The 25,811-nt window shown below is 40.4% G+C and overlaps 1 protein-coding gene across 1 annotated transcript in view; it reads left to right on the top strand.

The window, feature by feature from the left end:
- Ano4 (anoctamin 4) overlaps positions 1–25,811 on the top strand; it is a 195,224-nt gene that overhangs the window by 40,977 nt on the left and 128,436 nt on the right. Inside the window, exon 5 of the mRNA XM_013019853.1 lies at positions 22,298–22,398. Within this exon, the coding sequence (XP_012875307.1) occupies positions 22,298–22,398 (101 nt within the window). The remainder of the gene's footprint in view (positions 1–22,297; positions 22,399–25,811) is intronic.

The following is a 25,811-nucleotide window of genomic DNA, read 5'->3' on the forward strand; positions in this document are numbered from 1 at the left end:
CACAGCAAAGTTTTCAAATAAAATATCATTAAGTCCAAATGACTTTCTCCTTTGTTTATTGAAATTATTTAAAATAATTCCTTCCTTTATATTTTTCAGCGATTTACTAGCACTTTTTATTTTCATTTTTTTCATCTACATGTTGTACAAGGGAGATTTCATTGTGATGTTGCCCCACATGTAAACAATATATCCCATTCAACTCTTACCTCCTCTATATTCTCCTTTATCCCACTCATCCTTAAATCAATTTCAATAGGCTGTATTGTTCTGTTGTCATAATACAAATAAACTACATAGACCATATTCATCCTCATTCACATTCAATAGCTTTACTCCACCCTATGGTATCTACTTGCTATCAAGCCCTGTTTTGCTTTCTTGTCATTCATTAGTGTGTGTGTGTGTGTGTGTGTGTGTGTGTGTGTGTGTGTGTACGCTGGTCTTGGGACTTGAACTCAGGGCCTGAGTACTGTCTTTGAGCTTCTTTTGCTCAAGGCGAGCTCTCTGTCACTTGAGCCAGAGTTCTAATTCTGGCTTGGGAAGTAATTTATTGGAGATAAGAGCTTCACAGGCTTTCCTGGCCAGACTGGCTTTGAATCATAATCCTCAGATCTCAGCCTCCTGAGTAATTTATGATTACAGGGGTGAGCCACTGGCACTCAGTCATTATTAATTTTCTTTGTAGCATGTGTTGTTTGCACCAGGAGGTTCCATTGTGTTATTTCAGACATACATGTATTACCATTTGCTCAAAGGAGTGTTCTCAATTGTTTTCTCTTCCTCTGTTCTTCCATCCTCTATTAATCAACAGTATTTTCATTGAGGTTCCTTATCTTCTGATATAGTTGGATTGTATTTCAATATCTTTTCATTTTTAATTGTATGTCTATTGTAGATCCCATTTTGAAATTATGAGCCTATGTCAGAGTTTACCTTTTAATGAATAAGGCTAGTAAAATCTTGGATGCTATTTGAATTATTTGGGATGAATCCTGTGGAATGTGGGGAAGCCCCCATCATGACGGTCATAACAAAGTAACTGCAGTTACATGATAGCTTGGTGACAGCAATTCACTCAGTGAATGCTTGTTGCATTGCCACTCTGTGCCAAGTTTTGCTTTTAGCACTGCAAACTCAGTAATGAATAAAAACGACCACAAAAATCCTTGCCCGCTGGAATTTCAAGCACAAACTAAATGTAATGTGAATGCTGAAGAGAAGAAAAGGAAAACAGAAAGTGTTGAGAAGGGCTTGCATTTCATAAAAGTTGGCCAAGGTAGGTACCTCTTCCAGAGAAAGAAAATGCAAAAGCCTTGTGGCAGAAATATGTTTGGTATATTCATGCCATGCTTGGTATAACTTCAGTTACTGAGAAACATAAAAAATGGTGAAAAATTATATCAGCAAGGCAGTGGAAACCAAATGACCCAGGCCTAGCAGTTACTAGAGAAATTTAGCTATTCTCTGAGTGTCAAGGAGAGGCCTTAAAAGGTTTTGAGCAGAAGCATGAGAGCTGGGAAACTAGGAGATTTCTTTTAAGAATTCAAGAAAGTAATGATAAGGTATTGGCCAAGCATGTAGCAGAAAAGAGGGTGAGAAAGGTGAAAAATGGAAATGTTAGAAATTGTAGACAGCCAGACACTGGTGGCTCACGCCTGTAATCCTAACAACTCAGGAGGCTGAGATCTGAGAATCACGGTTCAAAGCCAGCCCGGGCAGGAAAGTCTGTGAGACTCTTATCTCCAATAAACTGCTAGAAAACCCAAAGTAGTGCTGTGGTTCAAGCGGTAGAGTGCTCACCTTGAGCTGAAGAGCACAGGGACAACACCCAAGCCCAGAGTTCAAGCCCCATGGCCGACAAAAAAAAATTCCAGACAGACTGAATAAGCAATGTGAGAGAAAGAGTCACAGGTTGTTTGCCTGCCACAAGGTATTCATCTGGGCAATTGGAAGAAAGGAGTTGTATATTGCATGGGTCTCATTGGAGACATATTAAATCTGAGGATTTCCAGTGGTGATGTTGGGTAGTATGAGGAGTCTGGAATTTGAGGAGAAAGATGGGTAAGAGATATATATTTGGGTGAGATCTCCAAAGGAGTGACTGCAAATAGAGAAAAGAAGAGGTCCAAAGCTTGAGCCCTGGGGCAAACCAGGGTTATACATATGGAGGGCAAAGAGGAGCCTGCAGAAGTGTCTGTGGAGCCACAAGGAGGGAGCTACAAAGAAAATCCAGAGTGTGTGGTACCTGGAAGAAAGTGTTTTGCAGCAGAGAGGTGGGGAGGGGGAGTGATAGACTGACTTATGTTGCTGTTTGGGGATATAAGATCAAGACCAAACCTGAATCCTGTGGAAGGGTTGAGTGAGGTGTGAATGAGCCTTTTCGACAGCAAAGCAGGCTTGGAAGTATCATGAAAGTATGTTCAAGAGAAAATACGAAAGCAACAAATAAGAATCAGCCTTTCAAGGAAGGGAGAGAAAGGGAGAGAGAAGTTGGATCAAGAGAGAGTTGTTTTGGTTTAAGATAGGTTTGCAGGCTGGTAGAACAGAACTTCCTCTTTTGTAGAGAAAGTTGGCATTGAGCAAGAGGGAAAGGAGAAGTTTTAAAGCAATGTCCTAGATGCAACAGATAGAAGAGGACCTCTGGCTATCTCCCATTGCGTGGACCCAGCTCCCTGCATCTGTGCCCACAGATGCTACTATCCCTTGGGGCTAAGGATGTCCTATCCATGAGCTTAGCTAAGGTCAGTGCATTTACACCCAGATGTATTGGGTTTCAATCTTGATACAAGGACTTAGGAGGAAAGTAGTGTTGGGCTAATACCAGCTTTCTGGATCTTCTCTATCCACATATGTAATCATGAGAATAAGACTACTTACCATGGGTTGTTAGGAGCATTAAGCAATTCCCTATATGTAAATCCATAGAAATGTAAATCCTTGATTTTTCTTATTTTTTACTTCAGCTTTTATTTCAGAACATTGTTTGGTGCTCATTGTTCAGTTACCTTCTGCTTATAGAAGATGATCTTTATTTTTTACCTATGACTGTGACATCAGAGATTTTAAGAAAATAATTACTTTAAAAAGTGAGCAGATTTAAGGTAGTAAATGATATTAACAGCATGTCTCGGACTCCTCGTGGAGTTCCCTCCACTTTTCCCCTTGAATGTCAGTAGGACTTTGTCCTTGTTTGTAACCAATAGAATATGACATTCATCATAACAGAATGTAGCAAATGTAATGAGATGTCACTAGTATGGTTATGTCATGGTACGTAAGATCCATCTCAGAGACTGGAGCTAGTCTCCTTGATGGCTTCAAGGAAGTAAGGTTGTAAGAAACCTATGAAGAATCACTTCACACAGGAAGTTCCAGCAGCCTTATAAGTCCAGTGTAAAACTGCAAGACTGAGGACTTTATTATAAGCACCTTCAAATTGCTTTTTTTTGGGGGGGGGGTTAGAAAGAAAAAAATTAATCAAAGTATTTCTGTTGCGAGGTCAAGATGACCAGTACAAAGGTATATTGAACTGACTCAAAAAGTTCTCTTAAACCAATACTTTTCATATGACTCACACACATTCTTTTACATAAGCAGAACAACTTAAAGAGGAGAGGGGGATATCATTGTACAACTGAGGAACCAAATCCTATTGTGACCTATTGCTACTTCCCACAGAAAGAAATTTAATCTGAAGAGTCTCACCAGTCTAAATGAAATTGTCTGGGCTAGGGGGCATAGCTCAAGTGGCACATGGCTTGCCTACCAAGTGGGAGGCCCTACATTCAATACCCTGCATTTAAATTAAAAAAAGGAAAATTTGAGGTTTTTCAGAAATAAAGCACATTTTGTGTTGCCATGAATATGTGCCAAATATGAGCATCACATTGTCATATCTTTTAAAGGATATGAAATCTTAATGGTATTATTTTTGTTCCTGTATTTTCTTTTAACCACATATATTTAAGTTAAATTGCTGAAAATCATGTAGAGTATCTATTATGAATTTGACACTACTTATTCATTTACGACATGGAGAGGTTTAAAAATCTTTGAAACAGCCAGGCTCCAGTGGCTCACACCTATAATCCTAGCTACTCAGAAGGCTGAGATCTGAGGAAAGAAAGTCTGTGAGGGTCTTACCTCCAGTAAGCGCTGTGCTCCAAGTGGTAGAGCACTGGCCTTGAGCAAAAGTGCTCAGGGACAGAGTCCAGGCCCTGAGTTCAAGCCCCACAACTGACCAAAAGAAAAAAAAATCTTTGAAACATCCTGGAGAACTGTAAATCCATGGTCTCCCACTTGCAAGCATTACAGGAACCATGAATTACAAGCTAGAGTTTGTTAACCAGGGCTGATATATATTACTTGCAGAAATATCAAGGCATCCATGTCTCCTAAAGAAGAGTTACACCACGTGTAACTCACTGTGTTTTGTGTCTTAGGTATATGACTACTCTGCTTTTAGTTGGAGCCATTCATTCATTCATCCATTCATGCATCAAATATCTAATGAATGTGCACTATTACTGAAGGAAGAAAAGCATTAGATAAAAATATCTATGGAGAAATATCCAGGAATTCTGGGAGAGGTGTCACTATCTTTTGCAGGGAGATTAAAAAAGAAAGTTTCTTAATGACTGAGAAATTAAGAATACAAGGCTTAAACAGTCTGAGCAAAATGTGTGAGGTACAGAAAACAGAAATGCTGGTCATGTTGATATATTAACAATAATGATAAGGTGATGATAAGGGTGGTGGAGGTGGTGATAGTGATGTTGATGATGATAAGATATCTAATGTTAATAAAATGGTTGTTATTTTCAAAAAAAAAAAGAAAGAAAGTTTCTATGGCATTGGAGGAACTAAGCATAAAAGCCAGTTGGGATATGTATTCCTCAATCCAGTCCTCTAAGGCAGTTGTTGGGATTATTACAGGCTGGGGTGGTTGTAGGGAAAATAAATGGAACAGCTGAGTGGGATGGGGGGGGCGCTGTGGGAGAACCCGTGGAGAGAAGGGGACAGATCAAGTGTGTGAGCAGACCTGGGATGCTTTGAGAGGCCTCACGTTAGTGCAAACCCTCTGTCACGTTTCCTGGGTTGTTAATCAGTTCCGCTTTCACTTGAGCTACTGTCTGTTCACTTCTACCCATCCATGTACCCCAAGTTTTCTTTTTAAATACTTTCCGTGACTATAACTGCTTATCACTTCTTTCCATTGTAATCATGGTAAAACAAAAACAAAACAAAACACTTCCCACTCTGCCTTCCAAGCATGACATGTTTAATGTAGGAAAGCCTGGTCGCAAAAACAACCAGGAAAGCCTTTTCTAGGTACCTCAATCTGAAGCACAAAAGTGGGGGGCCCCAAGAGTCTGCCTGGCCAGTACCTGGATCTCACAGAGTGTCAGACTGCAGCGTAGGTGATTCACAAATGCTTACCTGAAGTTGCTTCAAAGCTCATGTCTGCCTATTCAACTACCTGGGCATAGAATTACCTGTCCCTTTGCACCTTCCACATTTCACTTGAGAGCTCCTCATTCTATACTCTTAGCTTGGAACCCCATGGAGAAGTAGCTTCTGGGAGATATAGCCCCAGGTTCTCCTTGGCAAATCAGAGGAAAACTCAGAACAGGGTGTCAGGGATGCCAGGCTAAACAGCAAACAGTGTAGGAAAGTCACCAGCCCGCCTCCTCACAGGACTGACTGGCCAGCTGCTGCTTCATGTCAGGCTGCACCAGCCCCATCTCTGTCAAACCTAAGTGATTTCACATTGTAACACCTGCCTTCAAAATGGCGCAGCAGTAGCCATTTCTGTGCCTGGGCATGGATGGGTAAATTGCCCACAGTCAAGGTTCCTCTCAACACCCACACCTTTGTTCCGATGCCAACCTTAAGCAATTATCTTTGTTCAAAGCACAGCTGACCTCACCAAGCCCCAATCTTTAATTGAGGAGTTAGCATCAGACCCAAGTCTGCATGGAAGCATCCTGCCTCTGTGATACAGAAGGAGAGGAGAAAAGAAGGACAGGGCCCAAGTTCCTTGCCCATCTAGCTGCCTACAGAGGAATAACAAAAGGCCCCTTCCTTCACTTCCCTCCCCTGTAGCGTAAAGGTATCAAGCCTTATGCACACAGGTTTCAAATCTCTGTATATTCCAAGCCCTCTGCCAGGGCCTAGAGCGTCAAAAATGAGGAATATCCCAGTTATCTATTGTTGCATAACAAACAACTCCAAGATGTGCAACTTGAAACAACAGTCATTGATTTTACTTGTCGATCTGCAGCTGGGCAGGGATGAGCAGAGCACCTTCTTCTCCATTGAGCACCAGTGCCAATAAGGGTCTGGAGAATCTTTTTTTTTTTGGTCGGTCATGGGGCTTGAACTCTGGGCCTGGGTGTTGTCCCTCAGCTCTTCAGCTCAAGGCGAGCGCTCTACCATTTGAGCTACAGCGCCACTGGGTCTGGAGAATCTTTTCCGGGCAGAACCCATGTCCAGGCAGCGGACTCAGAGCTGGAAAGTCAGTGCTGGCTGTAGCTGAGCACTCAGCTAGATGTCCAGGCTGGATGGGTAGAACATAGATGACCTGGGCTTCCTCATGACATGGTGAGTGGATTCCAAGGTAGACAGTTATTTCTGTGACATAAATCCATTATACTTGGTCTGTGTATTGGTAGAGACAGGATCAAAGAGGAGGTATGCAAATCTCATGTCTTGAGTGGTAAAAATTCTAGAAGACAACAGGATGAGCACTAATATAGTGGCGATCACTAGAAAATACAACCTGCGATGATGTATGCTGTGTGCTGAAAAGCCTTGTTGATCAGCCATGAAGGTAGGCATGAAACTTGAATATAGTTTGAAAAGTTGCGACCAAAAACATGCCTGCAGGTTTCAGGAAGTTTAAAGGAAGTGACCTGGATCTTAAAGGAACACTAGCTATTTCCCAGGCTGGGCAGGAGATAGGCCTGGCCAGCTGGGAGGCCACATGGTCAAAGGTATCCTGGCTTCTGTGAACATCTCTGCCCCCCGCCCCCCTGCACCACACACAGTGGGAGTCTGGATCCCATGAGGACCATATGGGTTTCCTCCACAGTACCTGGCTCATCTTCACTTTCTCAGTGTGTGTGCTCAGCAATTTCCCATGCAGGTGGAATGGTTTTGTTGTTGGTGGTGGTGGTGGTTGTTGTTTTTTTTGTTTGTTTGTTTGTTTGTTTGTTGGTCATGGGGCTTCAACTCTGGGCCTGAGAGCTGTCTCTCAGCTCTTCAGCTCCAGGTGAGTGCTCTACCAGTTGAGCTACAGCACCACTTCCAGTTTTCTGGTGGTTTATTGGAGATAAGAGTTTCACGGACTTTCCTGCCCGGGCTGGCTTTGAACCACGATCCTCAGATCTCAGCCTCCTGAGTAGTTAATATTACAGGCGTGAGCCACCAGCGCCCAGCTGGTTCTCATCTTTAAAGTCAAGTCTGATCCATTCATCGACTGAGGGGCATCTGGGTTGGCTCCATATCTTAGCTATGGTAAATAATGCTGCAATAAACATAGTGGTGCTGGTAGCTTCAGTGTGGTCTTGTTTGTGATCATTTGGGTAAATGCCCAAAAGTGGGATTGCTGGGTCACAGGGGAGTTCAATGTGGAGTCTTTCGAGGAACCTCCATACTACTTTCCAAAGTGGTTGAACAAGTTTACACTCCCACCAACAATGGAATTCTATGCCTCCATCAGAAAGAATGACATTGCCCCGTTTGTTAGGAAATAGAAAGACTAGGAAAAAATTATATTAAGTGAAGTAAGGTAGGCCCAAAGAAACATAGGTCACATGGTTTCCCTTATTTGCAATTATTAGTGTATGTCTGAGACAAGCAGAAAAGGTCAGAAAAGTTGATATTAGGTGTAATGAACCCCAAGATAAGTATTCAAATGTTTTTTGTCTTTCTTGCAATTGTTTCTAACATACTTATAAGATGTTTTCTTTGTTGCTTTGTATGTCCCTCCCTCACAGTATAAGCCCTGCTTTCATTGTATTTGATGTTGGTATAATTTGTGGAGGGGAAGAGAAAAAACAAATCGTTTAAATAGGGATACAGGTAGACCCATTGCAACAATGAAATGTACAAGTCCTTACGTCAAAAAACAAACTTTATAACTTGGGCGGGGAGTGGGGGGGATGGAAAGGGATGGGAAGAGGAAACAAAGGAGGAAGCAACAATGCTTGATAAGAAATATTCTCATTACCTTGCCCATGTAAAAAAAAAGTGAAAAAATAATAAGAAGAAAATAAAGTCAAGTCTAGCCAAATAGGCATATTTAGTCCTCCTCTCTCTCCCCCCGCAACCCCCAAATGCCCTAACTTAAGGTCCTTTCACTTCTCTACAACCAAATGCATCCCATTACTGTTCTCTTTTGAATTGAGAGCCATCTCAGCATTTCTTTCAGGCCAAGTGTTTGACTAAAACCACTGTATAGCTCTTCTCACCTTGATGGCTTTTCAGGAAGAATTCGTTCATTGTTCACTTGAGTCCTGGGTTTTTTTTCAGCTCCATCTTCCATTTTTACTTTTCTATACATGTTAAAATTAAAAGGAACTTTACAGAAGGTCAGGAAGGAGGAAATTCTACTACCTGTGATTTCATTGACCTTAGCAAGCCAGCAGGCAAGAAGGAAAATTACACACAGTGGAGACCTGGTGCCCATTAGTGTTTCAGAAAGGCATTGTGTTGCCCTTGAGGGCCCCTCCTCCCCCTCAATCTAGAGGTTCTTAGGCTCCTTTAGGATATTATTTTGGATTGTACAGCAGTAAATCACTTTGGAATTCATTGGCCGTTGCCTTGATTTCATCTCTCAGACTCTAATACGTACCTGTGAGCCCTCTGGAATCTAGTTCTTCATTCTGTGACTCATGGATAACACAGTAGTTCATGAGAAGGATCACCTGCTTTGGGCATCCACTGTGGCTTCTGATTGCCAGGAGGGATCTCCCACACTAAGTCTCTGGACAGATTTGAGTTGAATGGAAAACTGTTAGCCTTCATTCCTAAGGCCACATCATGCTAGATTTGGTTAGCGAGACAAAGATATGCATGCAGCAAGGTCAGTACTGAAGTTTACTTTGTGATTTCCCTTTTTCTCTTACCATTTGAATATAGCAAAGTTGTACCTTAATCCTCCCTCCTACATTTCTAAAAGGTCTTTAAGGAAAAAGAGTTTGTAAGTAAGTATTACGTTCTTGGAGCTAATAACCTGACTGGCTTGAATAGGCATACATATTCTGAAAATATCCTTCCTTACTTAGTATCCCTCATTACTTAGCTTCACGTTTGTTGTGCATGCTATAATACTTCCTTGCAAGCAGCTGAGTGCTCTCCTTCCTTTATTCCTTGGGCTTATTTGCCTTGGCAAAACCTTGCATTTGATTAAACCCTGCCTTCTTTGCCTGTATCTAAGTGATTGAATGGTGTTGAAGAAAATACATCAAGTGGACTGGATCACTTGAAATCATGGCCACTCTCTCAGATAGTTGCACCCAGTGCTTCATGGGTTTGCATTGCCCTCTACACAATGCCCTCTGCACAATAAAATAACACCATTACTTACTCTTTCCCTCTCTCCTTCCTCCCCTCTTTTGTCCCTTCTTTCCATTTTTCCTTCTATTCATTCAAATGTTAATTTTTAACCACTCAAATAAATATAACACCCATGAATTTATTTGGGAACTTGGGATGCTCCCTGAACAAAGCCAAGAGCACTCTTCTGCAAGGCTCACATGTCAGGGAGGAAGGAAGGTGAACTACAAACATCATAAATAAACATGGCAATGTGACTGAAGCCTGGCAAGCCTGGGCTATGACAGGAGGTCATTTATCCCCTCCACCCTCTCATCTTTATTTTCTAGACCCTACCCTTGCCACAGGCTCTTCTGATACCCTTGTGTATACGTTGATAGAAAATGGAAGCAATTTTCCTCATTCTCCTCCTCTCTTCTCATTTCTGCATGAGAAGTATCTGTTGTTCTTCCGGAACTCTCCAGTATTTACCCAACCCCTTCCCATTTTACTCTCAAGAACTTTGTAATTGTCTTATATCCTTATTTTGGCTTCTCCATCAATCATTACAAACATTGTAAACATGCTGTTTAAACTCTTCTCTTCTGAGAGTTACCTGAAAGATTTACAAACTTCTTATGTACATTTCTTTTCTCCATTATTCCAAAGAAATGGCTTTTATAAAGGTTATAAAGGACTAGCTACAGAGGATTTTTTTTCATTCCTGTTTCCCTTCTGATCTTCCCAGAAACTTTCTCCTCCACATCTTCTCCCTGGAAACCTTCGTCCCTTGTCTCTGAAGACATCTCCTGCTACCCTCAGTGTCTCCCTTGGTCACTGGTCTTTCTTGAGCCTTTCTTACTCTGCTCTTCTAGTTACTCTCAGGGAATATGAAGATGATCTTGGCTCTCCTTTCTTTCTATATCTCTATTTTCTTATGACCCCATTCAGTTCCACGACTTTATTAAAACTCCTACATGTCACTCAAGGCTTTGTGATCTGAACCTTCAGGTAGCAGGAATCACTTCCTGACCTTGGGATGGTGGAGACAGCGTGGGAGGACTGCTCTGTATGGTTTCCAGAGACCCAGAATAACAGAAGCTCCTCTGGGGCCAAGGAAAGCTGATTTATACACCGATCTTCAAGGGTCTGCTCAGTCTCCAGGCTCCAGAGGGCCCAGGAAGCTCAGACTTTCTATGTACTCCAGAGGAGAGGTGAAGCAGGTGCCAGAGATAGAAAAAGGCCCTCATTGGAAAAGCAAAGGAGGAGGCAACAATGCTCAATAGGAAATGTACTCATTACCTTGTTCATGTAACTATAACCCTTCTATACAGTATTTTTACAATAAAAATGTACAAAAAGGCCCTCATAACATAGTTTCAAAGGCATTGTCTGTATTACTAAGCCCCATGTACACATATATGTGTGCATACACACATATACATTTACATATACATATAGATGTATGAGCATATATATATGTATTTATTCTTCATAAAGTAGGCAGTTCTATCAGCATTACAACATTAAACCAATGAGGAACTGATATGAAGTGTAATCTATCAGATTTTTCTGTTAGAAAAAAAAATTTTTTTGTCACTTGTGGGGCCTGAACTCCGGGGCTGGGAGCTGTCCCTCAGCTCTTCAGCTCAAGGCTAGCGCTCTACCATTTGAGTCACTTCTGGCTTTTTCTGCTTATTTAATACAATAGTTCTAAAGTGTTATTTAAACATACATTAGTATAGAAATGATTGGTTTTCTGGGGGATGGGAGGCATTATTGGGGTTTGAACTCAGAGCCTTGCACTTGTTAGGCAAGCAAACCTCACTCACAGCCCTCGCTTTTGTTATATTTCAAATAAAGACTCCCATTTATACATGTACCAACTCGACTTTGATCCTCTTACTAATGATTCCTGTGTAGCTGGAATAATAGACATGTGCCAATGGTAGGGATAGTGTCTTGCAAACTTTTTGCCTCAGTCTGCCAACCCGAGCTTCCTGAGTAGCTAGGGTTATAGGCATGAGCTACTGTACCTGATAGGTATTTTAATTCATATGTGTATATTTGTGCACTAAATTTTCAAAATGGTTTTATACTTCCCACAAAGACCACATCTCAGTTTTGATTGGCTACCCTAAGTTCTTACCAGCCACATGTAGCTAGTAGCTATGGTGTTGAGAGCTACCATTTTAAGTATCTAATATCTTGTGGCTGCAGCATAACTTAGGCCATCCTGACTGTTGAATCAAGCACAGATTTTTTCACAGACTCCTGATACAAGGAACTTCCCAAGATTAATAGTGGGATCACCAGCACTGCAAACCAGTAACCAAGATCATGTTTACTTAGAGGCAGCACAGAGGCCCTCTGGTGAAAGGTGAGGATTTGTGCTTTGCTCCTCAGCACTAGGTTGTCTCCCAGTTTTTGTCTGCCGGGGTTTCCTTGAGTTTCTCATAAATTTAACTGCAATGAAACCTCTTCAGTGTCATGAAGATGAATATTTTTCTACCCGATAATAAGGTTTTAGCAAGGTAATCAATAATGCAAGAAAGCTTCTCCAAGGCTAGATCCCAGGGTGTCCATAAATTACTTCAAGAGACAGCCATTCTCCCTCACTCTGCTTGGTTTGGAAGCATATTTGCTGAGCGCTGAGAATACAGCTGTGGAGAAACTGCACAGTCTTGCAGAGGCAATTGTGAAACAAAGAATCATAACACTAATTAGGTAAGATATGACTTGTATCAGTTTTAGATCACTGAAGAAAAGATTACTTCAGGCACAGAGTCTTGAAACTGCTCATATTTCAGTTCCCATAGTTTCTGAGGATCAGGAGTCTGAGTAGAGGGCAGCTGGGTCCTATGACCAGAGTCTCTATCAGGTTGCCCTGCGAGCATCATCTACACTCATCAACCCTGGGTTCCTTTCCTAATTCAAGATCCTCCTGCCTGCTTGTTTAGATCCTTGTAGTTTTAGGATTAAAGTCTCCATGTATTATTGTTGCTGGCTACCAGCTATTGATTAATGTCAGCAACTACAGGCCTCTCAAAATTCCTTGTCCTCATAGACTCTCTTAAAACATTATATTTCTGTAAAGCCAATAGGAGAGTACTCTGTCCTCCATGTCCCCCTCAACCCTTGTCAGTCATGGGACTTGTATTCAGGGCCTGGAGCTGTTCCTGAGCTTTGTTGCTCAAAGATAGTGCCCTAACACTTTGAACCACAGATCCACTTCTGGTTTTCTGGTGGTTAATTGGAGGTAAGGGTCTCATGGAGTTTCCTGCCTGGGCTGGCCCTGAACTGTGATCCTCAGATCTCAGCCTCCTGAGTAGCTAAGATTACAGCCTTAAGCCACCAGCACCCTGCTCAATCCTCTTTTAAGTTTGTGCGTTAATCGTTCAGGGTAATGTAAAATAATCTCCCTTCCTATGGACTTATTTGTAGTCAACTGAATCTGAACCTAATCCTAGGAATGACATTCCTTCACATGCACAAGCTCCACCCACCCTCAAGAAGAAAGGTTTGTATGAAATGAAATGAAATGGGATACAGGAAACTTGAGACCACCTTATAAGGCTATCTGCCTCATGGTCTGAATACTGAAGGAACTGGAATTTATCAGGCTGAGAACTGTCATGTGAGAAGCCCCTGACACTGCTAGAAGAATGACAATTCCAAAAGAAGAAGAAGGAAATCCGGTGTGACTGTGGTGGGGAATGGCACAGAGAAGGGAGTAGCTGGTTCATTGTCTGTGTTACTGATTTTCCAGAGAGCCCTGGGAACCCATGATCAAAGAAAATACAAAGGCAAGGATGGAATGAGAGAGACCAACTACCAGGATGCTTCCGTGCTCAGGAACACAGAAGTAAAATACAAAGACAAACTTTAATTGCATGCAGCCTAAGGGAAGGTTAGTGAAGGATGACTGTTGGCTTTCTCTGACTGGGTAGATAGTAGTGACACTCCCCAGGCCTAGAGCCAATGGAAAGAAGAAGAGTTTTCCCAGAAAACCCATCCATTTTAGACATATTGAGTCTGATGTGTGAATAAGACAAGCAAGAATAGGTATTAGGACCCTTGGCTAATGACAATCTGGTAGTCTGAGCCAAAGGTAAGAATCATGTTGACAACAGACAATAGGCGATGTCTAAAACAACGGAAATGAATGAGATCATGCAGGGAGGTAAAATGAGGCTAGGGTCTGAATGGAGTCCTCAGTGAATCCATACTCACAGGTCTGCTGAAGGCCATTTCATAGGCCTATTTTCTGTGACTGATGTTGTAGTCTTCTGACAATGAATATTGTAGCCATTTAGGTCCATATAGTGCCTTAGAGTCTTCTCTCTACTAGAACACTGTGTGTGTGTGTGTGTGTGTGTGTGTGTGTGAGAGAGAGAGAGAGAGAGAGAGAGGAGAGAGAAAAGAGAGAGGTATAGAAAGGAATCCTATCAGAATCAGCTGATGTGTGAATAAGACAAGCAAGAACACTCTACTGTGTCACTAAGAGAATCAGGAATAGTGTATGCAAAAAAAAAATCTCTTTAAAGACATGTGCCCTCATTTGTTCAGAGAAAACAGAAGCTCAGAAAGAGTAGAAGTCATTTGCCTGGTGAGACATGGCTGGTTAGATGGCAGATCCCCTGAGAGGAATTGAAATTGCTCAGTGATTCCTTCTAGATCTTTTATCCTCCAGGAACGTACATCTCTCCCTAGTTTCACAGGCTACATTGACCATATTGAGAAATGTTAACATTACCTCTTGTGACTAGAAAGTCCACCAGACATTCATCAAGTATGAGGGTAAGAAGGAAATTCTCTCTTATTAGACATATTTCTATGTAATGTCAACCTCCAAACAATCCTTCAAAAGTGGGTATTTCCCCTCATTTAAAAAATGTAGAAATTGGGTTAGGAATGTGGCTTATTGGCAGAGTGCTTGCCTAGCATGCATGAAGCCCTGGGTTGTATCCCTCAATACCACATTTTTAAAAAAATGTAGAAACTGAGGTTTATAAATTAAGTAATGTGCCCCCCAAACAAATTATGACTTGCTATTATCACAGGCTTTTCATTAATAAGGTATTTAGAAGCAAACCCAGTGAACTGTAGTTTTAATTCCAATATGTGACTAAGCATTTCATCATGAAAATTAAAATGGTAAAAAGAATCAAGTGGGGAAGTATACAGATTTCCTCTTGTAGAAAGCAGCTTTGAAATGAAGTGCATTGGTGACATCTGCACTGTACTCTGTATTCACTGTATGACATCACCATTGTGCTTTAGTTCCTCATTGGCAATAAATTAGGATATCAATAATGCCTTCCTCATGGGGTTGCTGTAAAAGACTGATTGAGCTCATGTGTGCAAAAGCTTTAAATCCTAAGAGATAGTGGCATGAAATAACTTCTTCTACCTCTACTACTATAGTCTGTTCAGATTCACAATGATTATTGTTTTTTTGTCAGTCATGGGGCCTGAACTCTGGGCCTGGGTGCTATCTCTCAGCTCCTCAGCTCAAGTCTAGCACTCTACCACTTGAGCCACAGTGCCACTTTTTTCTGCTTATGTGGTACTGAGGAATCAAACCCAAGACCTCATGCATTTGAGGAAAGCACTCTACCACTGAGCCACCTTCCCAGCCCCATTATTATTTTTTAATCCAAGAGGCTCAGCTGAGTTCCCAATTGGAAACTAATAGCGTTTTGCCCCAGGATTTTGGGGCTTTGCATCGTTCTCATAATAGCATAGTTATGAGAAGGTGATATGCAGGTAATTACCTGAAGGAATACAAAACAGATGCAGGTTGCTGTCCTGGTTTGACACTTTGTGCTCCAAAAATTCAAACACCAAGCCTATTTATGCCTCTGAGACTTTGCCTTTTACTCACTCATTGCCCGGAATACTGTCTCCCTGTGTAATGATGCTTCAGTGAACTCTTCAGATCTCTGTTCAGATATTGCCTTCTAAAAAGGTCTGTCCATACCATCCAATCTGAACAAAGATCTCCTCAGTTACTTTTTCCTCTCTGATTTTGTTCTTCTTGGAAGGACACTGTCAGGAATATTATAGAACTATTAATTGAGGATCTGTTCCCCACAACTTGTATCCCATGAGCACAGGGTTTGTTCTGCTCTGCTCACAGCAGCACTCTTAACTCTAAGGAAAGCTCCTACCTTGCAGCCCTCACTCAGGGACTGTGGAAGTTGACAAACAACAGAATTTAGCAAAATCTAAGTTGCAGCTCACAGGGTGAGATGCTTGGTCATCCGTGAAGATCACTGTACGAGCTTGAGATAGACCAGTTTCAACCCCTCCCTCCTGCAGGTGAGGGTATTATCTACCACCTGTTCATTTCCCAGGGGAAGAAATACAAACTGAGCATCATTCTACACATGACTATTTCTCCTTCTCTTCTTTTGATCCTTTCAATCTGCCTCCCACGGATCTCCAATTTGTGTATCTCTTTCCTTCCTATACCTCTATTTATTTCCAGACACCATGACATCTCACTCTGTCTATTGGGATTGCTTGGGATAACTTTGTTTTGTTTGCTTGCTTGCTTGGTTGTGATACTGAGGCTGGAGTCTTGCTTTCTGCTGATTATTTGGAGATGGAATCTGACCTCAAACTGCCGTCCTTCAGAGCTCAGCCTCTTGAGTGGCTAGGATTACAGGCATAAGCCACCAGTTCCTTGACAGGATAACTTTCTTAGTGGATTTCCTACTTCTGGTAGTATAGATATTGCAGCTAGTATGGTGATTTTCATTTTCCAGATAAACAAAAACATTCAGCATACACTTTCTAAAACACGATCCTTGCCGTTAACCACAGATGGGTTCATTAGTGATTTCTCAGAGACCTCAATAAATAAAATCCAGACTCCTTGCTCCATCATCCCTCCCCTAGCCCGATCTGTTCCCAGCCCTCCTTAGGCCCATCCCGGGCACCTTTCCATTCCTCTCACTCTACAAGGCCCAGTCACTCTGGCCTTTCAGTTTCTGAAACCAACCAGGTCTCTGTACTTGTTCTCTGCTTGCAAAGTTTTTCACTGGGTTTATATTGTCTCAGCCCTTAGTTCTTTTGCTCTACAAAATCATTTTCCTTTCCTTCCCAACACTTTCTATAATTTTCAGTCACATGTGCCCAGCCTGTCATGAGCATCTTGACCTTAATGTTTCCAAACTTACTGGGTTCATGATTTAATTGCCCCTTCATTTTCAAACTTAACTTTAATTTCCTTATCCCAGTAAGTGGGATAAACACTCATGTAATGCAGAGGAATTTTCTTTCTCTTTCTCTGTCTTCTTTGAGAGATAGCTTGCTTGGATTTGATTTTGTCATACTGTTTCTTTTTCTTTCTTTCTCTCCTCTTTGTTCTTACAATTGCCCTATCTAATGCCCTATCCAAGACAAAGACTATAATTTATGTAGCTTTGCATTTTCTAATATCTACATGGAAGACATTCAATATATTTGCTAAATGAAAGAAGGGAGAAATATTTTCTATGCATCTTATCTGTTTCTCCAGATGGTTTATATGCCATTTGTTAAATTCTCTGATTACTTGCCTAAGTATAATTTTCTAAACTTCACTAAATGGTTGATTTTCTTTTCTCCCAGGTTCTAACCCAAGGAGCTTTTATTGCAGTGCGTTAATGAAACAATTCTATGTTTTTATAAAGACATTTCATTTCTCTTTATTTTGGCATTGGCACTCTTGGATTTATATGGGAAGGGATACTTAATAATGAACTGTTTCTTTACAAACAGCAGCATAATCATTCAGCAAATAATAGAGAAAGGGAGATATATAGACCATATGATTAGCAATCATCTATTTCACATTTGTTTTTTCAGGGCCAAAATTTAGAAGGTACTCTGTAACAAGCAATATACCTTTCTTTCTAAGTTACTTCTTCAAAAGTTGAACATAAATTGGGCATCAGTGATTTATGTCTGTAATCCTAGTGACTCAGGAGGCTGAAATCTGAGGTGTATGGTTTCAAGTCAGCTTAGGTAATTAAGTCCATGGGACTCTAATCTCCAATTAAACACCAAAAAGCCAGAAGTGGAGCAGTGGCTCAAAGGGTAGGTCCTCAGCCTTGAACAAAAAAAGCTAAGGGATAGCTCCCAGGCCATGAGATCAGCCCTAGTACCAGTATTCACATGTACATGTGTGTGTGCCTACACACACAAATATGTACAAATTGAACATAAATAATAACTCCTATACACTACATCTTCTTCTTAGATGTAAAAGGGGGACACACACACTCTCTCTCTCTCTCTCTCTCTCTCTCTCTCTCCCTCTCCCATAATAAATATTTATATTATTTCAAAGGAATTCAGTTAACATTTTTCTCAAGATAATACAAGTAAATCAATGTAATATCCACCAATCAAATCTCAGTCAGCCGTAGGTTAAATATGCTTTATACAATAGTGCTTTTTTGTTTCTGTTGATTTGCTATTTAAAATATGAAATTATTTTAAGATTAGTTTGAACAATTTGATAAAGGAACAATTTAGAGAATATGCATCTTAAATATATGTACGAAGCTGTGGACTTACATATGCCTTAGAAGTTATTAGATAAAATTCTAAAAGTGTCAAAAATACAGACATGTAGTTAGCTGTGTTTGTGACAGACATTCCGTGTGCCAGAAGCATGTCACTTAATCTGTTGCTTCCTCCTTAAGGGACTGAAATAATGCCTCACAAGATTGGGGGGGGGTTAAAATCAGGTGACATGAAAGTACTCTGATGACTACAAAGCACTCTTAACTAAATGCAAGGATGTTATTATGAAATAATAAAATATTAAGGTATCCTTGTTGGGCTGAATAAACAAAAATAAGCTATGTTTTCATGCAAACATGCTGAAGATGCCACAATTAGAAATGTTGGCTGATATGGCATATGTTCAGATGAGAAATTTGGCTTTAACATACCCAGAAGTATGATATTTAAAATATAACTTAAGTGAAATAGTTTAATATTTGTTTTAAAGTTTTCATGTCTTGATGGAAGATATCCATCATAGTTTTTTTCCAACTTTAATAGTTATTTTTTGTAAAGGAAAGCAGTCCTAGAGAGGCTATATATGTGAGATGTACTCTGCTGTCAAGAAAGGTTGGTTTGATTCTGTGAGTCAGATGCATTCCCATGGATTGTTTTTCTGTGTTGCACAATTTTGCTTTTTCATAGGAAGATGGAAGAAGAGCCTTACAGAGTCAGTCTTTTTTTGTGTTGCTGGGACAAAATACCAGAGATAATTAACTTTTAAAGAAAGGAAAAAAATGATTTTCCTTGGCTTGTGATCTCAAAGGTTTCAGTTGATGGTCTTTTGGCTCTGTTAAGAGAAATCATTTCATGGTGGAATTCATGGTACTAGTAACTCAAGACTACTCACCTCACACAGAAAGAGAGGCTGGGTGTAGTGGTATATGACTATAATCCCAGCTACTTGGAAGGTAGTGATAGGGTGAAGATGGTTTAAGTTATCAAGACCCTATCTAAAAAGCAAACTAAAGCAGAAGGACTTGGGAGGTGGCTCAAGTGACAGAACACTTGTCTCATAAACCCAAGAACTGGAGTTCTATCCCCAGTACTACAAAACAAAACAAAACCAAAAAAACCCAAAAATGTCCACAGGGGTCTAGGGTCCAAATAGCTCCTTCAAGAGTATATTCCCAATGCTATTACTTCCTTCCATTAGGTTCTGCTTCTTAAAAACTCTACCATAGGCTGGAAAACAACCATACATTAGTTTAAGATCTAAGCTCTAGCACGCAAGTGAATTTAAAGAATTCTATTACCCTAAATACAGTTTCCAGGTAAAGAAGCCAGAAAACATTCCCAGACTCTAAAGCATTTTAGGAAATATTATAGCCTTCCTTCTACTGCATAACTTTGAAAAGTACTATATACTTAATATTGAAAAGCAAGCAGAAATATTTTCAAAAGCTCACAGCCCCCAAAGTATTCCTTTTAGTGTGTATGTGTGTGTGTGTGTGTGTGTTTCTGTATGTTCTGTAAAAACAGCTCAGCCCATTGGCACACTCTCCTGACTACTTGTGAAGCACAAGTTCCAGGAGATCTTAATGTAATAGGTTACTAGAAAAAAAGTACACTTTTTAAAAGAGACAATACAGTGGTCATCTACCTTCAGTATCACTGGCTGGCCCTTTCCCTGGGTAGTTGCCTCATTTATAGAAACTAACTTCATTGCTGATCATCTGTTGCTGGAAAGGACTCAAAGCATTCAGCTGGGCCAGTTCTAACTGTTTACATGTTGATAACCATATAAATTCTACAAATGGTGTAGCATATGTTCCCTAAGTACCTACCACTAGACCCAGAATAACAGAAACATTCCTTGACCTCAGAGGACTTATACATAAAATGCTGCTTGCTCCAAGCTAGAAGATCAATCCTCACCTGAGCCAGAAGTGCCAGAAAGGTTGATCTTTCAGGTTTTTCCCAGGACTGTGAATGGTACTGGCCCTCTTGCTGAGTGTCTACTCAACATTAAAGCAGAGTCCCTGAAGACATTCTATTTTATATCCATCTGATTTTCTTAATAGCTTCATGAGATCATATAAATTAAGTACAATATTTATAAACCTAGCAAGAAGACCCTGAATTAAAATGTGAGAAGACATAAATCTATAATAATAAAAAATTCCCTGGGGTGCGGTTTGAACCCCATGGAAACAGGAGCCTTTATTTTTATCTGTGTAAAAAAAAGTTAACATTCTTAAATTATAGAAATATAAATAGTATGCAGTCTATAGGGGAAAAAATTTGGATTAATAAGCGGCTGGCTACTTTGCTAGTTTAGACTGATTGACTCACTGTTTTCTTCTACCTCCTTCCACAGTCCACTTCCGCACACAAGGGAGACAAAGCCTCCCTGGTTGTTCATTTCCTTGACAGAGGGAGAGACCAAAACCTATTCAGTGTGAAGTCCTAGTTTAATTCCCTTTCTAAGTTTTCTGGGGGTTAAAAAACTCCAAAGGAGGACAAGACTTTGGGCTAAAGAACATAACCCTATATTTGTTGTTGTTAGTGGTGGTGCTAGTGGTGTGTGTGTGTGTGTGTGTGTGTATATGTGTGTGTGTAACATAACCCTATATTTGCTGTTGTTAGTGGTGTGTGTGTGTGTGTGTGGAACATAACCCTATATTTGCTGTTGTTAGTGGTGTGTGTGTGTGTGTGTATGTGTGTGTGTAACATAACCCTATATTTGCTGTTGTTAGTGGTGTGTGTGTGTGTGTGTGTGTGTGGAACATAACCCTATATTTGCTGTTGTTAGTGGTGTGTGTGTGTGTGTTCGTGTGTGTAACATAACCCTATATTTGCTGTTGTTAGTGGTGTGTGTGTGTGTGTGGAAAATAACCCTATATTTGCTGTTGTTAGTGGTGTGTGTGTGTGTGTGTGTGTGTGTGGAACATAACCCTATATTTGCTGTTGTTAGTGGTATGTGTGTGTGTGTGTGTTTGTGTGTGTGTAACATAACCCTATATTTGCTGTTGTTAGTAGTGTGTGTGTGTGTGGTTCGTGTGTGTGTGTGTGTAACATAACCCTATATTTGCTGTTGTTAGTGGTGTGTGTGTGTGTTCGTTCGTGTGTGTGTGTGTAACATAACCCTATATTTGCTGTTGTTAGTGGTGTGTGTGTGTGTGTGTTTGTGTGTGTGTGTGTGTGTGTTCGTGTGTTCATGTGGAGATCCTGGAGCTTGAACCCAGGGGCTAGATGTTTCCCCTTAGCTTTTGTGTTCAAAGCTAGAACTCTACCACTTGAGTCACAGCTCTGGTTTTGGCTTTTTGGGGGGTGGAGAAGGATGCAGGTAATTAGAAATAAGAGTCTCATGGACTTTCCTACTCAAGCTGGCTTTGAACCATGATCCTCAGATCTCCATCTCCTGTGAGCCACCAGTGCCCAGCTAAAACCTAGCCCTTTGTAAAAAGTTGTTCCTGACATTGCCCCAAATTCAACTCCCATCTCTCCTTTGTCCCTCCATCTCTACCTTCACTGTTGCTTTCATCTACTGACAGCTTTCCCTTAAAATTTATTTTCCACAGTCAAGCCACAGTGATCTTTGAACACCAAAATCAAGATGGCTTCCCAGCATTCCAAGAGTTTAGTCAAGTGGCCTGTGAAGTGTTGTACACTCTGCCTTCCACCCATGGGTCCAGCCATTCTCTACTTCCATATACCTCGACTGTTCTCCTTTCTGTTCCCTTCCACATCATGCAGTTTCCCATTTCAGGATCTTCTCGCCCAGAGCATGCAGCCCATGCTGTTTCCCCAGCTGGTGTTTTCTCCCCCTGTAGATCTCAGTTCACCAGCTTCCTCCACAGAGAGGAGGACCTTTACTTTGACCTCTGTATTCAAAGTAGGGTGTGCACCAGAACTCCTTCCATTACTTCTAGCCTCAGAACACTCTTTGTTATCTGAACATATCCTTCTCTTTTCAATTTATTTTGCTGGTCTTCTTTTAAAACAATGATAATTGTGTAGAATAAATGTCATTCCTACCTCTCTTGTTCACAGCTGAATCTCCAGTGCACAGAGTGGGGAAATTGTCAAATAAATATGTGCAGATTTTAAGACTCTGGCTTATTGTTGAAGGGCCCCTTAAATCATAACTCCATTGGAGTTCACATGCTCTTAACTTCCAACTCAATTTACTCTGTGAGGGATTCGGATATACTTTTAAATGTAGTTTCTTTTTTTTTTCCTGTTTCAGTCCTCTCTAATAAACAGCGACATTATCTTTGTGAAGTTGCATGCCCCATGGGAAGTCCTGGGAAGATATGCGGAACAAATGAATGTAAGGATGCCTTTCAGGTAGGTATCAACATATTTTTCTCCATTCTGTATGGTGCCTCACTGTAAAGCTAATGTTCTTGCTTGGAACAAATATAACTAATTGAAAAAGCTATACCAGAGGGCGAAAAATCTTCGAATATTTAAGAAAGTGTTAATTATGGCCAATAATTATTTCCTGGCTTTTGTGACAATTTCTGGCTAATTTAGGCCTTAGCAGTCAGATATTTCAGGTGCCTGTGATAAAGAAGCATTTTTCAAGTGGCATCTTCAGAGTTCAACTGCCACTTTTAGAAGTCTTGGGTACTGCTGCTTGGAGCAGCCATAGTCTGGGGAATCATGCTCTGTAATCATCAGTCCCACATATACAGAAAAGCATTCAAATCCACTTTCCAAGAAACAAGTTCAAGAAATTTCATGAAAGTTTGTTCTATAGCTTAAAATAAAAACACATTTTTAATTTAAGAGTCATAAACACTGTACAAACACAAATATTGGTATTTGTTCTAAGAGAAAATAGAAAATCCTCTATGTGTTCTGCTAGGTTATTTAAATGGATTAATTTACCTTTAACTCACAGTGATTATTCTTATTTTCCTTATGGATAAAGAAAAAGTGATCTTCAATTGCTACACAGAAATAAAATAGAACTATTAAACCTGAGATTATAAATGCCAAGGTATGAAGGAGAGGTTCATAATGAAGCTACTCAAGGGGTCTGAGGAAGCTCAGAATCAAGAGTAGTTTTACTTATCTTTTTTTTTGGGGGGGGGTCCGGTTGTGAGGCCTGAACTCTGGGCCTGGGCACTGTCTTTCAGCTCTTCAGCTCAAGGCTAACGCTCTACCACTTGAGCCACAGTGCCACTTCCGGCTTTTTTTCTGCTTATGTAGTGCTAAGGAACCGAACCCAGGGCCTCGGGCATGCGAGGCAAGCGCTCTGCCACTGAGCCACCTTCCCAACCCGCCCCCCCCAGAGTAGTTTTAAAAAGATATTGGTTTGGGGTTTTCAACTTGTCCAGTAAGACCAAACGAACTGACAGGAATCAGTTTTACAATATGCCTCTTAATGGGTTGTAGGAAGTGATATTGACAAAGAATCAGCTCTATTCAGAGACAGAAAAGCTAGGGACCCATTTAGAGAAGGGACATCTCCATTCACTACTCTGTGATAGATCGCTCCAGTATGTGCCATTTTCTTTGTTCATTGGCCTTTATGTCCTAATACAAGCCAAAATGCAGGCTGGGATTTCCAGAAGCTGTTTTTCCTGCAGGAAATATACGTGTGTGTGTGTGTGTATGTGTGTGTGTGTGTATCCACTAAGAAAGAAAGAAAATCAATTCAGTTTCATAAAACTGCCATACTATAATAGTTAAAGCTAGGTATTTACCAATAATACAGTAATCTAATATGGATACATACTATGAATTAGTACCATATTATACCTAAGAGCCAAAAGGGGAAAAACAAACCTACAAAAATGCTTAGGTAGAAACTAATAAACCTTCCCTATAATAAATCTTACAAACCTCTACCAGAGCACATTTCTGCAAAAGAACCCAATGAGACTGCAAACTTGAGCATTGGTATTATAAAACAAGTTCCCCTAGCATTCCAAGAACTTCATATCCATCCAGGTGAACTGATGGCTCATACTTGTAATCCTAACTATTCAGCAAACTGAGATCTGAGAATTGTGGCTCAAAGCCAGCCGAGGAAGGAAAGTCCATAAGACTCTTACCTCCAATTAACCACCAAAAAGCTGGAAGTAGACCCCTGGTTCAAGTGGTAGAACACTAGCCCTGGCCCTTAGTTCAAGCCCCAGTACCAGTGCATGCACGCACGCGCACGCACACACATTCTCTCTCTCTCTCTCTCTCTCTCTTTCACAGAGTATTTCACATCCCAAGTGCCTAGCTGCTAAATATATTTCTGTATGCCCATTACATAGCAGAAATGTTCTGCCTTCAAGTGGAATGAATACCTATTCCACATAGCACTAAGAGAATATGATTTGAGCAATAATCTTATCATGATGTAAGAATTCCTGCGGGACAGTGATTTTAGGAGGAAATACTGTGATGTGGAACACAGATTGACTCATTATTATTGATGTGATTTTACCTGAGCACAGCTTCACTCATTACAACCTGATGCATTTATATTTTATGTTGTTAGCTTGTGCTCAGTGTGGGTTTCCAAAGGAGGAATTCTCCCAATATACCATTTCAACAAAATACACAAATATCAATTTGGCTGAATTTAAATGTCCCAAAGAATCTTATCTGTATTGATTATTTTCTGTAGTTGCACTTCTAAATCTTAGGTTTAGTTTCCTTGGATATTTAACCCAACCATGTTTGAAAGGAAATTAAAGAATAGGATTAGAATGTGAAATAGCCAATAAAACCTACCGTTTAAATATATGCTCATAAATTTAGTTGTATTAGTTATGATTTTAGTTTTATTAATGATTTTAAAGCAATTTGGGGTTTATAAAACTCTGAGCACATAGTTCAGAGCATCCTATGCCCCCCTTTTCTGATTCAGTATTCTTTTTAACATCTTGCACTTGTATAGTGTGTTTGTTCAGTTGATATACCAATATTAGCTGAAGTCTAATTATAGTCTAATGGTTTACTTTAGGGTTCCCACATGTTGTATAATTCTATGGGTTTTGACCAATGCATATTGCCACATAGTTCCATTACAGACTTGTATAGAACATTGTGTTCTAAAATCCCCTGCTTCTCCTATTCACTCCCTGCCTCAGCCCAAACTCCTGCTAACAACTGGCCTTTTAATTGTTTCCATGCCTTTTGTCACAAATACTCCAACTACTTTTTGACCTACACACTCCCCGTTTTCCCTAAACAAGTTAGCTCAATAGCTGTTCAGAATGCATACAAACTGCATCCATTTCATTTTTACTCCATTGACAGATGACAGAAATAGGGAAAGGAGATTGCATTTTAAATGATCAGATACAACATCCAAAATATTTCATTTTAAACATTTCAAAAATATAATTATGCAGTGATGTAACCAATCTTTATTATTTGATTTTTTTTTTTACAGTCCTGCAGCTTTGAACTCAGGGCCTGGGCACTGTCCTTGAGCTTCTTTTGCTCAAAGCTAGCACTCTACCACTTGAGCCACAGCGCCACTTCTGGCTTTTTCTGTTTATGTGATACTGAAGAATCGAACCCAGGGCTTCATGCATGTTAGGCAAGCATTCTACCACTAAGCCACATTCCCATCCCCAAGGTTTGATTTTTTTTTAAGCATTTTCTCTAGGATCTCTTGGTCTTACCTGTTGACTTCACCTTTAACCAAAGACAGTGGATAGGCAATGTCCCCCAGATGTACAACTGGGTGTCGATGCTGATAAGTTAGTGTCTTTCCCCTACTACATGTTTTATGATACTCCCGTCTA

The sequence above is a fragment of the Dipodomys ordii genome, unplaced genomic scaffold, assembly GCF_000151885.1.
Source record: "Dipodomys ordii isolate 6190 unplaced genomic scaffold, Dord_2.0 Scaffold3, whole genome shotgun sequence".
In the NCBI taxonomy this organism is placed as follows: domain Eukaryota; kingdom Metazoa; phylum Chordata; class Mammalia; order Rodentia; family Heteromyidae; genus Dipodomys; species Dipodomys ordii.